Source organism: Chiloscyllium plagiosum, chromosome 32, assembly GCF_004010195.1.
Source record: "Chiloscyllium plagiosum isolate BGI_BamShark_2017 chromosome 32, ASM401019v2, whole genome shotgun sequence".
NCBI lineage: Eukaryota > Metazoa > Chordata > Chondrichthyes > Orectolobiformes > Hemiscylliidae > Chiloscyllium > Chiloscyllium plagiosum.
Window position 1 is genome coordinate 8,542,969 of NC_057741.1, and position 15,527 is coordinate 8,558,495.

General features: G+C 39.2%; 1 protein-coding gene across 2 annotated transcripts in view; it reads left to right on the forward strand.

The window, feature by feature from the left end:
• The window catches only part of LOC122539345 (protocadherin Fat 4), a 375,046-nt gene that overhangs the window by 213,674 nt on the left and 145,845 nt on the right, over positions 1 to 15,527 (forward strand). For both annotated transcript variants that reach the window (XM_043674087.1, XM_043674088.1), the window contains exons 6-7: positions 7,135 to 8,057; positions 12,233 to 12,407. In XM_043674087.1, the coding sequence (XP_043530022.1) occupies positions 7,135 to 8,057; positions 12,233 to 12,407 (1,098 nt within the window). The remainder of the gene's footprint in view (positions 1 to 7,134; positions 8,058 to 12,232; positions 12,408 to 15,527) is intronic.

Here is a 15,527-nt window from a genome sequence, read left to right on the forward strand (position 1 = left end):
TGCAGTTGTTCATAAGCCACTGAAGGTAACTTTGACTTTGTCAAACACCTTGGGACATTTTGCTGCATTAGAGTCACTATACGATTACAAACACTTGTTTTTGTGTGATATAAAATGGATATTGGGGAATCTTTTGCTTGGTTTACAGTTCTCTCATTTTCTTATTTCCTTTGAACTGAGTTAAAGAGCCTAAAATTTGGGTATCACCTATTTTACACAATAGCACAAAATCTGATTTGACTGCAATATGCCTTCAGCTTGAAGGAGCTTATAGCAACTCTCTGCTGCATTGTCTTGTATGTTTGCCATTAGCAGCATGGGAGTAACTACCTTGAATTGTAGCATACAACCAAAAAGCACTAGCAGTGTTTCCTATGACTGTAGTACTGCTGAAGAGTTCTGCAGTATAAATATACTATCAGACTTCAGGTTAGTGCAATATCCTGTGGTAAATCTTCCTTGTTACTGCATGGATGATAATGTCCTGAAGAAGGGTTACAGCCAAAATGATGACTTCTCCACCTCTTGATGCTGCCTAGCTTGCTGTGTTCTTCCAGTCTCCTTGTCTACCTGCATAATAATGTGGCAGAATATATCACAGCCTATTATAGAAATCATCCCATTTTCATTCTGCTACATTATGAGGTCTGCTGTGCCTGATTTACACCCATGTGGTGAGATGAACACTTAGGATATTACTTTGGATCTACACCAGCCCCACATTCAAAAAGAATAATAGAGTCAAGAATATGAGTTCTTGGACTTAACCATCAATGAGAAAATCCAACCTTTGCTTTTGAGTTGACATCAATGGATGATAATAAATAATGAAATTGTCTGTCCCATAGCTGAAAGCATGAGGTGAATTCTGGTCCACCAAAGAATCTATGTAAATGTAGGAGAGTAAAAGGAAAAAACAAAACATAATTCTCTTTTGTTTTGAGCAGACTTCAGGCAAATAGTTGGGTGAATGTAATCTGTTTCAATATAAACATTTTAATGAGACATCTGTCTAGTTTAGGACCACTTAAAGTATACATCCATCAATATGACACATTTTGTACAGATTTCTGTCCAAAGACCAGTCCCAATCCACTGAAAATGAGGTGCTACAGACATGAGGACCATCCCTATTCCAATGGAAATTAATTGCCTTTACCTAACTCGCTCCTAATAGTTAGCTTCTCCTGAATTACCACTGAAAAAATTGGTTTAAGCATTGTTGAAATATACAACATCATGTAAAAAAATTAGACTGTGATTGTGAATGGACAGAAAGCTGACTTCTTGTGATAAAGCAGTGTTGCTTCTCTTTTGGCTTATAATGTTGCTATAACCATTATGATTTCCTTATTACTTGTTAAAGTGGAATTGCTGTATATGCATGAATAGTGGTTAATTTCATGTTAACATCATCCCACAGCTTGTGGGCAAAAATCATTAATTTTGATATTCCCTACGTATAAATCGATTGCAACTTGTAGCCCAAAAATCCAAAACTCTCTGGACTTTCCACCACTCGCCACTTAAGTCAAGCCTGCTCTAGTGCAAACCCAAGAGAATTTTTATTTAATTTACTCATAGAATGTGGGCATCACATTCCTAGGCCATCCTAATTGCCCAGAGGGCAGGTAAGAATTAACCACATTGCAGTGGGTCTGGAGACCAGTAAAGGACGGCAGAGTTTCTTCCTAAAGGACATTAGTGAGCCAGGTTTTTTATGACAATTGGCAACAGTTTCATAGTCATTATTAGACACTTAATTCTGCATTCTTTATTCAGTTCACCTTCCAAAATATGGCATAGTGGGATTTTGAACCTAGGTTCCCTGGTCTAGCTGAGTTTCTGGATTTATAGTCTAGCAGGAAGACCACTAGACTATCACCTACTCCAATCATTGAATGATTCATAGAATAGCAGATCATTGAACACCATTGTTCAGATTCTCATGTGTGCACAAGCATCTTTGACTCCTTTTGCAATATTTTAGGGAGTAGGGTTAGTAATAATAGTAGGTAAAAGTGAGGACTGCAGATGCTGGAAACCAGAGTTTAGATCAGAGTGGTGCTGGAAAAGCACAGAAAATCAGGCAGCATCCGAGAAGCAGGAAAGTCAACGTTTCGGGCAAAAGCCCTTCATCAGGAATAGAGACAGAGTGCCTGCAGGGTGGAGAGGTGGAGGCTTCCTGCCTCTATTCTCGATGAAGGGCTTTAGCCTGAAATGCCTATTTTCCTGCTTAGCAATAATAGTCCTCGCTGTTGCAACTCTGAAACAGGAAGATAATGGGAGAGGAAGGTTTCAACTTCTTCATAATGTTATTCATGTTAAAGTCAATCACTTTAATGAAAAGTTTAGTGTTAGAAGCTTGACTCTTACCTGATTATGTATGATCAGGTTTTTTTTTAGTCATTAATAAATGTCTGAAAATTAGCAATAGTCCAAATCATGGCAGAAAGGCTTACAGCTGGAATTGTTTTATTTCCTCTTATGGTATAATCCCAGTTAACTTTTTTCCTGATTGTATGCATTAACATTGAAGATACTGATAGACCATCAGTTTCCTGAGAACAGCAGAAGATTATGCGCACAAGGTAAATATTTGGATAAATTTATATTTTGTGGTCAGATTTTGTCTCGGCATAAGGGGAGCAAGGGGGAATGTTCTCTGAGTTGAGACTGAAGTCTGAGTCTTAATGCAACTGTGCAAGTGAAAATGATAGTGCTTTATCAGTGTTTGTTAGAATAAGGAAATTTTGTCTTCAAAGTGCTAAAACTGATATACTTACAAATCTCTATCATACAGCCTTTAATACTCAACACACAAGTGTGTGAGGATATAGTTTGAACTCTCACAGTTTCCAGTTCCCATTTTGCTTTAATGGAGAGGGAACATCAAGAGGAATGGTCAAGCCACATCCAAACCGTGTACCTTTAAACAATAAAGAAAATGTTGTGGAAATGCCTGGAACCAAACCACGTGCTCTGTCTCTCTCAGCACAAAACAAAAGACCTTAAGGGTTTAGTGAACTCATAAATGTGGAAAGCTTACCTTAAAAATAACAATATTTTAAAGTAATTAAAGCAACAGCTGTATCACCTCCATTGCAGTGCTGCCATTGTGACATTCATATCACAGTTAACTGAAAAATTATTCAGTTCAGGACATTGAATACTGTTGGATCTTCTCATATCATTCAATGTATAAACCTCCATATCTCACCAATTTATGCTGAAAGTTCTACTTTTTTTTTGCCATGTGTGGTACAGAAGTAAAGTAAATATTGAATTTGCAATAAAACATTTTGGTGGCAGTCATGACCCTAAATAGCCTAAGAACATGAGCATTACTTCTGGTTGCAAAATAAACAACTGTAAATAATCTGTTGGATCTCAGATTACACATGTGGTACAACTGCTGAAAAAACACACTTGACAAGTGCAGGCAGGTCCGATTGTCATTCAGGCCTGAGATTCAGATTTACAAACCCATTGTGGAATTACTACTGGACCTTGCCAAACTGCTAAGTAAAAAACTACATTGCAGCGCGCCTCAAAGTTGGGAGATTCATTGGATGTCATTGTATGCTTATTAGTATCGTAGAATTCGGCCATTCTAAAGCCATTTGAAAATATGTAACCATCAAAAGCAATTAAAACCAAATCCCAAATGTAATGAGAACATTTTTTTATTAGAGTTGCAACACATGGAGATAACAAGAGTATCAAAAAGTCAGCTAAATTTTGCAATTTAATTGTTTAACAGGTCAGCCAACTGCTGAAGCAGAAAGCAAAAAAGATAACTCAAACACTTCTGCAGATGCATTACCTTTCCTTTCACAGCTTGTGTTTATTTCATGGTTCATAACTGATCTCAGTTTGTTTATTTTGTCAGATTTATTTTACGTTATCTTTTATTTTATCTTGTTGCACCGCCTGATTGTTCAGTGTTGCAAGTTAGAGTCAATGTGTTAACCAAGTGATTCTTTGGCAGTGTGCCATTGAGCTAGGCTGGAAAGCAGAGACACAGAGAAGTTTGATCTACCGCTGTTCAAGTTTCTGTAATAATTATAATTTTGTCAAGTCTTTAGCAAGAATTTGATGTTGTCCAGTATTGGTCAAAGTCAATCAGGACAGCTGCATAATGGAACAAGCTTAATTATAGTATTTGAGTGGATACTGATAGATAATGCTTCAAAAGTATTTTTAGCTTGTTAACATGGTGTGAGGAGGTTGCTACTTAGTAGAAATGCCTGGAGCGAAAAGATAAATATCTTTAATTCCAGTGTTACTGTTTAAGAAAAGCTGGTTGTATGTTTTGGTATGCCAACATTAATTTTCAATGCTTGCAGCATACATAGTGCACACAAGGCATGTATTACTTAATGCGGTGCAGTCACTTGTCCTGTCAAAATGCAGTAGTCTTTTCTTTTACAATAAACGTGTTCATTGGGGAACTTTAGACTAAAGCGTTCAAGTAATGTAATTTAAGTACACACCAGTTAAGCATGTAATTTGTTGCTTGTGTTTTGTTATAATGAGCTTGGAGTATAGTTGATTCTGTTAGGTGTTTTGGTTTAGCCAGGTATTTTATTCAGGCACTTTGAATAATAGCTCTAAACAAGGTATTAATGGTTCTGCAGACTTGTAATGCACATAGTAAAGTTGTAAGTATGAGAAATGAAATACCCCTGGCTTGCAGTAAAAATCAGAAGTGCTCTTCTACCGTGGGAATTCCATTCTGACATTATGAGGGAAAACGATGCTTTCTACCAATTAGGTATCAAGAAAAGAATTCAACGAATAGCCTGTTCATGTGTTGGAGTACATGTAACCTAGATATGACGGATGATATATGGTATAACATATTACCCAGCACAAAACCTATGGATTTTTAATGCTACAGCGAGTACCACAATTTACTGCTCAAGTAATATAAGTTTATAGAAAAAGACCTGGAAGCAGTGACCATGAGAATTTATGGGTGAGAGTAAGTAGTTAGAAACCATTTTCTGCAACAAATTATCTGTTCCAATTAAAACTAATGGCAGATGTAGTACTGGTGGTCTAATAAATGGTCGAGATATTTATGCTAAGTGATGTTGACATTCTTGATACATTCAAATCAAATTCCTTTGTCCATTAAAATAGCAGATAAAGGATTTTGATTGAGACCCTGATAACACATTACATTTTTTTTATTTGTACCTCAGAGCATTAGGCAGCAGACTACCATGGGGAAAAACATTCCAAGATACTCTGTGAATGTGCGGTTAGATGAAAATTAACAGAAAACCACAGAAGTGGTATTATGATGGATGATGAAAAGCTTGGGCCTAAGAAATAGGCTTTTAGGGAAGGTCCAATAAAAGACAAAAAAGAATTTTAGAGGTGGGATTCCAGAGGTTCAGCATTCATGGTGGCTCAGTGATTAGCATTGCTGCCTTACAATGCCAGGGACCCAGGTTTGATTCAAGCCTCGGGCAACTGTCTTGTGTGGCATTTGCATTCTCCCTGTGTCCACATGGATTTCCTCCGGGTGCTCCGGTTTCCTCCCACAGTCCAAAGATGTGCACGTTAGGTGAAATCACCATGCTAAATTGCCCATAGTGTTCAGGGATGTGTAGGCTAGGTGAATTAGCCAGGGGAATGTAGAGTGATGGGATACGGGAATGGGTCTGGGTGGGTTACTCTTCAGAGGGTCGGTGTGGACTTGTTGGGTCAAATGGCCGTTACCACACTGTAGGGATTATACGAAAATGTATTATTGAGCCCTTATTTCAATTCAGTGCAAATCGAACGAACATTATTGCAATTCCTTTTAGTTACAACACAGTGTATATTGAATTTGAGTTTACAATAACAGTGAGTAATACATGATTTAATCAAGATAAATACCTGTTGTTTCATGGTCAACATATGATTTAAAAATGTATTTTCATAACTCAAATGGCACACATGATAGGTTCTATATGATTTCACCATAACAAGCTACGTAAATGCAGAATATACACAATATTTCTAACACAATAGTTGTTTTAATAAAAAATTGCAAACATTTCATATAAAAATGTATGCTCACAATACTACAATTATTGAAATATTTTACTTTAGTTTGAAAGTATTTTATATTAACCCTTATAGCAGCAAACATAATGATTGAATTTTATGTTCGGGTTGAGGGAGAGAAAAGTGGATCCATGGTTATGAGCATAGGAAAGCAGATCTAGCTGGGGGAGGTGATGTAGCTGGTATTATCACTGGACTGTTAACCTGGAGACCAGGGTAATGTTCTGGGGATCTGGGTTCATTTTCACGACTGCAGATGGTGGAATTTGAATTCAATAAAAATCTAGAATTCAGAGTCTAATTATGACTATGCATCCTTTATCCATTGTTAGAAAAGCCCATCTAGTTCAGTAATGTCCTTTAGGAAAGGAAACTGGTCTGGCCTACATGTGACTCCAGGCCCATAGTACTATGGTTGACTCTTAACTACCCTCCAGGTAATTAGGGATGGACAATAAATGCTGGCCTAGCCGATGCCACACTCATCCCACGAATGAATAAAAGAAGCTAAAATAAACTTGCAATTTAGATTCAGGGATAGGTTGATAGAGATTCAGTTTCAAATACTTAAGGAGTTATTTCAGAACACTCAGAATATTGCTTATTTAAGACACATGATTTTTTTTTCCTCACAGTGAGTCTCGATCTTTCAAACTCTCTTCCTGAAAACGATAAGATATTTTTAAGGTTGGTAAATAGTTTCTACATAACCAAGAAGGTGAAAGGTTATTGGAACTAGGCGGACATATAGACTCCTCATATCATTCATGACTTATTGAATGACAGAGTAGGTTTGAAGGACCAAAGTGGCTAAATCCTACTCTGAAATTGTTTATTCAATATAACTGTGCGTTCTGCTTTTTCAATTTTAAAAAATCATTGAAAAAGTACAGCAAGACAGTCATAACAAGACTGTTTATGTGTAATCCTAGGTCAGAATTCCAGTTTTTTAACCAAATTTAATCCACCTGTATAATCTCATCCAAATTAAAATGGACTACAGTGTATCCTTCCATTTATCTTAGAAGTTTGGTGTGCTCATCATATTTTCTGACCTTTTGTTTCCAGGACCCAATTCCCAGTTGGCATACAACATTGCATCTGGAGATTCACTGCAGCATTTTGATATCAATAACAATGGTGTTCTAACTATTAAGCAACAGCTCGATCGGGAAAGCCAATCTTTCTACAACCTGCTGATTCGGGCTCACGATTTATCTGCTCTCCCAGCAAGTAGGCTTACGAGCACAGCACAAGTGTCTGTGATTCTGTTGGATGTCAATGACAGCCCACCCAGGTTTATTTCATCCAAGATGGCCTACATGCAGGAAAACTCGCCAATGAACACAATTGTCTATAAAGCTCAAGCCACTGACCCTGACAGTGGACCAAACAGTTACGTTGAGTACACACTACTAAGCCATGCAGGGAACACGTTCAGCATCGGGACAATAGATGGAGAAGTACGACTGATGGGTGAACTTGACAGGGAAGAGGTATCGAATTATACATTGACTGTGATTGCTACAGACAAGGGTGACCCTCCACTCTCCTCAACAATGGATGTTACTGTGATCGTGCTTGATGTAAATGATAACCCTCCTGTCTTTGAACAACTTCTCTATGAAGTTGAGCTTAGTGAAGATACACTTAGTGGTGTTGATCTCATCCAAGTTACTGCAACAGATTTAGATGAAGGAGCTAATGGTCAGATTCGCTATCACATTGCCCATGGCAATCTAAACAATGATTTTCGAATTGACTCCGTTACGGGTGTAGTATCAGTAGCCAAGCAACTTGATCGGGAAACAACACCCTCGTATAATCTGATTGTCCAAGCAGTTGACCGTGGAAGCAGCCCTCAATCTGCAACAGCTGTAGTAAACATTAATCTTGCAGACATGAATGACTTTCTCCCAGTTTTTGAACTATCGCCCTACAGTGTGCATGTACAAGAGGGTACACAGAGTCTGCCAATGTCCATCTTGCAGGTTGGTACTATGAAAACTGTATTCTTTTTTCTTAATCCACCATAACAATATTTGCATTTAGCTGTAAGGTCAGCATAACCCCCATAATCTTTATACTTTTCATAATGGCAAAAGTACAGTAAATCATATGGTCATATGAAACAGAAACAGAAGTAGACCTTTTGGTCCCTCAAGCATGCTCCACCATCCAATACTATAATGGCTAATCTGTTTGTGTTTCACATTCCATCTACTCCAACAACCCTTAATTCCCCTAGCTAACACAAATCTATCTACCCTTGTCTTAAAATGTTCAATGACCTCACTTCTAGCACCTTCTGAGACCAAGTTCAAAAGTCATACAATCCTCTGAGAGCCTTATACTGGCATATCACAGACATGTTTACTTAAGAGGACTTTAAAAACGCATAAAGTGTAGCTCATGTAACAGAATTTATGGTAAGTTTTAAAAGCTTATTTGATTAATATACATGAAAGTAAATATTAATATAAAGTTCTGTTAAGGAATAAACTGTTTTCATGCCACAAGCATAAGAAATAATTGGACGAATAGATTGAAAAAAGTCCATTTGTTAGATCAAGCCATTTCCTTCTCCCCAGATCCACCATATCAAAGAGTCCAGTTAACAGGCTTACTACTCTGAGGAAAACTCCAAAAGGCTTCCCCTTTTCACCAGCTACCCTCCCCACCAACTCTAGTCAACCTCAAAGTGGTCAAGTAAGATTGAAGAATAATGATCTATGCTTCCAACTTATATTGCTATCCCTAGTTATATGTGGATCAGTTTCAAAAGTAAAATGCATGTTAAATCAGAAATTATTTGCGATTGGTGTATGGATCCATCAGCAGTTCCAGCAGCCTGACAATATCTAGATAAATAAACGCATTTACAGTCACGGAACAGAAAAGGTGTCTTGAAATTTTACCAGTGCCTCTAAAATTTCAATGGAGCACATTACAGTTTACATAAACATCATCAAGCTGTTAATTCTTCAGCTGCAACAAGATAATAATACAGAATGTACTTTTATATTATTTAAATAGGTTTCCAGCTCTGACCATGAGCCAGCCCAGCAAATGTGCATCATCATCAAATGGCGTAATATTCCAGCATTATCTGTCTTCGCTTCTCTTTTTGTCCAGAACACCAAGTGTCGATGGTGCATGCAAAGTGTTGTCAAATATCACCTGGAGCATTTGTTAGTAAATAGAATGTTTAGGACAGTTAGTATATCTGCATAAAATATTTATCATATCTGCTTCTTTGTTGGATAAATGATACCTAGTTTAATTGTAGGCTTTCACTGAGTGAAATTCGGTTACCTCAGTGGCCCTCCATTTTTGAGAAATTAGGTAAACACGGCTCTTATTTCTGTAAAAGAAAGCTGTGTAAGCATGGGTAGGATATAAAACAGACCTTGCCTGTCAGGTTCACACTTATCCTTTTGATAATCATGGCAAGAGTTTAGTCACATGAAGAGTCACCACTTGAATTAGGAACCTGAGGATTGCTGGTCACTGACAGAACTGGATCAAAACAAGAATGAAGAATTTCAGGAAAGGAGAAACATGACGAATAAAGTGTAGTACTAATAAATATGTTTTCACTCAGAGTGTGACAGGTCACAGAGTGAGGTGGCATGATGGCTCAGTGGTTAGCACTGCTGCATCACAATGCCAGACACCGAGGTCTAATTTCTGACTCAGGTGACTGTCTGAGTGGTGTTTGCATGTTCTCTCTTATGTCTGTGTGAGTATTTTCTGGGTGCTCTGGTTTTCCCCAGCAGTCCAAAGACGGGAGGGTTAGGTGGATTGGCCATGCTAAATTGCCCATAGTGTCCAAGAATGTGCAGGCTAGATGGATACAGGTTTACAGGGATGGGCAGAGTGTGTCTGGATGAGATGCTGTTTGGCGGGTCAATGTGGACTCATTGGGACAAATAGCCTTCATCCAAAGTGTGGGAATTCTCTGTAAATAAAACCTTGGAGAGAGGAATGGACTGTCATAATTTTATGCTTCATTGAAATCAACCAGTATGAAGGCACGATGATAATTTAATGTTGAATCTTCAATATCAGCAATAAAATATAGGGATAAGAAAGATTGTTCATCCGTCATACATCATTCAATCTGGATCTAATTTCAGACATTTTATTCATTTCCAATCACAGACCATGACACCTTCCTTCCCTGCTGAACCAGGGATTGAGCAAAGTTTTTTTGAATGCTTCACCTGAAATGTGTGTCTGCCAATGCGGAAACTGAATAAGAATAGCAGGGGCTCAAGATCTGCTACCAAATCTGGCTGTGTACCCACTGACCCATTCTTTGGAAGCCCCAAGGGATTTAAGTCCCTGATTGGCTAGTGGGACTCCCAGTTTGTTCAGGACTTGTGGTTGAAATCCCACCCCTGAGAGCTGTTGGCTAAAGGGCAGGAGCAATGGCCGCTGTTGGTAATACACTAGGGCCCTCAGCAGGGATTCCTGGACCACAGTAAATGATGATATATGGAATGAACTGACAGAGGAAGTTGTAAATGCAGGTACGGTCACAACATTTACAACATTTGAACAGGTACATGAAACAGAAAGATCGAGAGGGATATGGGCCAGAGGAGGCAGGTGGGACTCATTTAGTTCAGGAAACTTGGTCACCATGGGCGAGTTGGACTGAAGGGTCTGTTTTCATGCTGTAAGACTGTGTGACATGATTGGGGTTTCTGGTGAGTGGAGTGGGGTATGTTGTAGAAAACGGTGATTGGAGGTTGCTGGTTGTCAGCCACTCTTCGCTTCTCAATGCTGGGTTCTTCATTTCGGAACAAAGCAAAGACTTACTCCTCCCACGAAATGTCAGTTGATGGTCAGCCTGTCCACTTGGAAAGTCCTCAACTAGCAGCATTGAGGTGGACCCTTTAAGTGGGTATTAATTGTTACTTAATGGTTTTGACATATAGGCAGGACATTCTCCCACAAGCTGTCCCTCCCAGACCTAATCAGAAGGAGAGAAGGTGTTCTCCACACGGAAAACTTTCATGCAATGAAACAATGCCTCACCTCAGATATCACCTTGGTTGGAAGTCAGGGTGTTCATTAATGTAAAAATATTTTTCGTGATGCAGTGATTTCCTCCCAACTCCCTCACTGGATTTGGTTTTGGTATCGGCACTGGTGAAAGCCCTGCAGTAGTGGATTGATTGCCAGTATGCACCCTGCCCAACTTCCCTTTTCATTGACAGCAATGGAATAAAGCCAGCAGCTCATGGTAGTTTTCTGGTCAAAATCAAAGGAAAATTATCCTCATCCTGTACTTTTCCAGTTGAATTTTGCTTTAATTATCTCCCTAGTTTGCCTTATTAATTCACATCACAATGTCATAGATCATGATGGTGGATGATACAATCTCCCTATATTTTTAAGATAAGAATGAATGTAAATTGTATAACTTTGCAGATAATTGCAGAGTCTTAAAACCTGCTTCAGACTCTATGGTCTATGGTTTTAGCCTGGTGGTGAGTTATGCATGTGATATATAGTCAAGGTAGCCAAACACACACACATTTGTAACTTCTTGCAGAATTTCTCCAATTGTTGAGGATCATGGTGTTGATTGTGATGAGTTCAGTTGTAGGGAAAGGAGCTAGTGGAGGGAAGCATTCAGATTGGAGTGGGGTTTACTGGGTAACTCATTGGACCTGGAAGGAAGTGTTATTCGCTTGGCCCATAAACAATGTGTGAAAGACAGCTAGTCCATCCTGCCTCCTTTAAGCTGCTATGTCTGTTGAGGCTTGAGAAACCCCTGCTCATGGTTAATGTGGAATTACTATTAATTGATGGCATGAAGGCTTATTATAATATTTAATTCATCATTCTATTTCCCCAGTACAGATTGGTTGCCTGTACCCTGTCCGACAACCTCTCCCCAAACCCCCATCCCCCACCCACTCCCTTAAATTAAATCAGAACTAATTGCATCAAGGTGAGTTTGGCTCCTATTTCAGACTTCTTACATTTTAGAAAATGATACAACCTCAACCCAAGTGTAAATGGGGGTTGAAATTCAGTTCTCTTTAAGTGACCATAGCTGACAGAGTGGTAAATGTGGAATCTCCGCATTGTTTCACGCATTACTTATACACTTCATTCGATTTATGTATCCTGTGGATTTATACCATAGGTTGTAGCTCGTGATGACGACCAAGGGCTAAACAGTCAGCTGACATACACCATCGTTGGTGGGAATGGAAAAGGAGCTTTTACTCTGACACCTAGTGGGCAGCTAAGTCTGGTCACGAACCTCGATCGGGAAACCATGGCACAGTTTGTCCTGACTGTTATTGCTACAGATGCAGGTAAAATCTCAACTACATGTTGAAGTAGCATGTGCATGTATTATACCTTGTTAAGTATGACCATTTTGAATTTGTTGGTTATGATGTTAAACTTCACGGCTAATGAGGACATACTTTAAATAATCAGGCAGCGATCAGCAAACCCTATATGCAGAGTGCAATTTTCCAGTCATTAAGTTTAATACATGAGAAAATTGGGATTTGTGATTTGGATAATTGAGTATTGTTGAAAAGAGGTCAGATTTTGTGTGAGTGTTTAATCTTACACTCATCAAGTTACTGCACTGATCGAAAGGGAAAGCCAACATTGAGACTGCACAAGAGGAGAGTGCAGATGGGCTCTGACTGGGATAGGCATTGCCATAGAAAATACACTAGTTAATGTTGATTGACAATTCACTGCCACCATTGGTTTAAATTTCAATCCAGGCAGGTTGACTGTGGTTGGTCAGATTTGAATCAGTGAATGGCTGTCACCTATTCTATTAAGTTGAAACAGGCCCACATGTACATATTTTTCCTGTCTGCAAAAAATGGAGTATTGAGTTTTAATATATGTAGTTTACAGTACACGCAAGAGTGTCACAGTATGTGCCTGATCATAAATTGGTCATCACTATAATTCTTCACATACTCAGAATTATCTATCAAATATTGTCCAAATACAGAATTGAATCTAATATTGGACACTGTGTTGTGAGTTCACAAGCATGGCCGAGTTGAGTATGTTCAGTAACTCACTTTTTTCAAATAGCTGAAGGGATGTATCGTTTGATACAATCAGCCCTGTCTTTGAGATTCAGATGAGCTGATCTCCTGCCATTGAGTCTCCAGATCAAAGCTGTCAGCAAGCAAAATCTTACAAATCCAATCCTTCATTACGGAAAGCCTCAAAGTTGCCCTCCTACTACAAAACATCTCTGCAACATATTCCACTGGGAACAATTGTTTTTGTTGGCAATTATTTTGAATGTAACCATGTGCCTGAGAATCATTCAGTTGGCTTTTAGTAGTTACACTAATGCTCCCAAGATACTCCAATCTATCACACGAGAATGCATATTTCACCCTTCTATTTTCACTGTTTTGTTATGACAACAGCAAATATGATCTCCATTGTCACTAGTTTGTGTTGCTTGGGCAGCCCCACTTGCCTGTATCAAAAATTGCAAAATCAGATAGGCGCTGCTGAGAATTTTCTGACTATATGTATTTTAATATATGGGCATGTGGCACCCAGGTTGATGAATTCTACTGCTGATGGGAATGGCTGTCCAATTGTAGTGTGAACACCAAGTAACAATAGAGTATTGTTGAAAAAAGAAAGATGTTCTGGAAGGGCGTTGATTCATTGAAAAATTATGTAACAAATTGTTGTCCGCCATTTGGCAGATTGGGCCCATGTTAGCTGTTACAATTGACATTCTGCCACTCTTCTTCTCTGTCCTCATATCTGTATGTATTCCATCTCTTAATGTATTTTAAACACTTAGAAAATGTAGGAAAAATTGTATAGAGGAGGTAACTCTGCCCAATTAAAAATGAGCCACCCGACCTAACTCCAGCCAGTTCACATCCTTGGAGGTTACAGGACTACGGGTACCTATCTAGATACATTTTAAATGATTGAGAGTTTCTGCCTCATTAGGCAGTGAGTTCCCATCTCCTACCACCTTGTAGTCAAAGATTGTTTTCCTCATGTAGCCTCTGGTCCTTCTATCAACCACTTTAAATCTGTGCTTTGTGGTCACTGGTCCCTCTGCTAGGGAATTAGACCTGATTAGATTAGATCCCCTACAGTGTGGAAACGGGCCTTCGGCCCAACGAGTCCACACCAACCCTTCAAAGAGTAACCCACCCAGACCTATTTCCCTTTGACTAATGCACCTAGCACTATGGCCAATTCACCTAACCTGCACATCTTTGGACTGTGGGAGGAAACCGGAGAACCCAGAGGAAACCCACACAGACATGGGGAGAATGTGCAACTTCAGGTACCTCCACATCTAAACCATCTAGGTCCCTTACAATCTTGAAAGCCTCAATCAAGTTTCATCTCAGCCTTGTCTTTTCCAAAGAAAGCTTAACCCGGCCTATTCACTCTTTCCTCATTGATGTAATTTTCCAGTTCTGACAACATGCTAATAAATGTCTCTGCACCCTATCCAGTGCAGCTCCAGCCTTTCTGTAGTAAGGTGACCAGGACTGCACATAGTACTTAAGTTATGGTCAAAATAGTGCTTTGTTTCGCAGCTCCACCAAAACCTCCTTCCTCCTACATTCTGTCAATCGATTAATATTCATCGTCTTATTCATCTTATTAATCAGTGCTGCCCCTTCAGAGCTCTATGGACATGCACTTCAAGATCCCTCACCTTCTTCGCATTATTTGTATTTCTTTGTTTGTTTGACCTCCCTAAATATATCATCTCACACTTCTCCTGGTTAAATTTGACAGGCCACTTTTCTGCACACCTTCACGCTTGAGAATTCCTCCTCGCTATCAAACCGTTTTTTGTGTTGTCTGCAAAATTATTGATCAAGTCCCCTACATTTAAGGCTGTTTGCAAAGGACAGGGACTTAGACGTATAAGTATGTACCTGGGTTCGATTCCGCCTCATGTGACTGTGTGGAGTTTGCACGTTCTCCCTGAGTCTGTGTGGGCTTCCTGTGGGTACTCCGGCTTCCTCCCACAATCCAAAAGTGTGTAGGTTAAATGAATTGGCCAAGCTAAATTATGCAGGCTGGGTGGATTAGCGATGGGAAATATGGGGTGACAGGGAGGAGATAGGTCTAGCTGAGATGTTATTCAGAGGGTCAGTATGGGCAGAATGGCTTGCTTCCACATTGTATGGATATTCTATGACTCAAACAAATCACCAATATATTATGAACATTTGTTAACTGTAATCACGTAAAGGGGGATACTGCTACTCGTGGTCCAGCTGTTTAGAGTCTTTGACAGCCCTAAGGTTAGTGACATTCTTCAACAGTCTGTTCTAAGCGTTGGCAGCTGGTCACTATCTAATTCCGTCTGTTACAATATTTCATCATTGTACAGGCTCCAACAGCCAGTTATAATTGCTGATAGTTAACTATGCTATCTGAGTGCCAGTTAC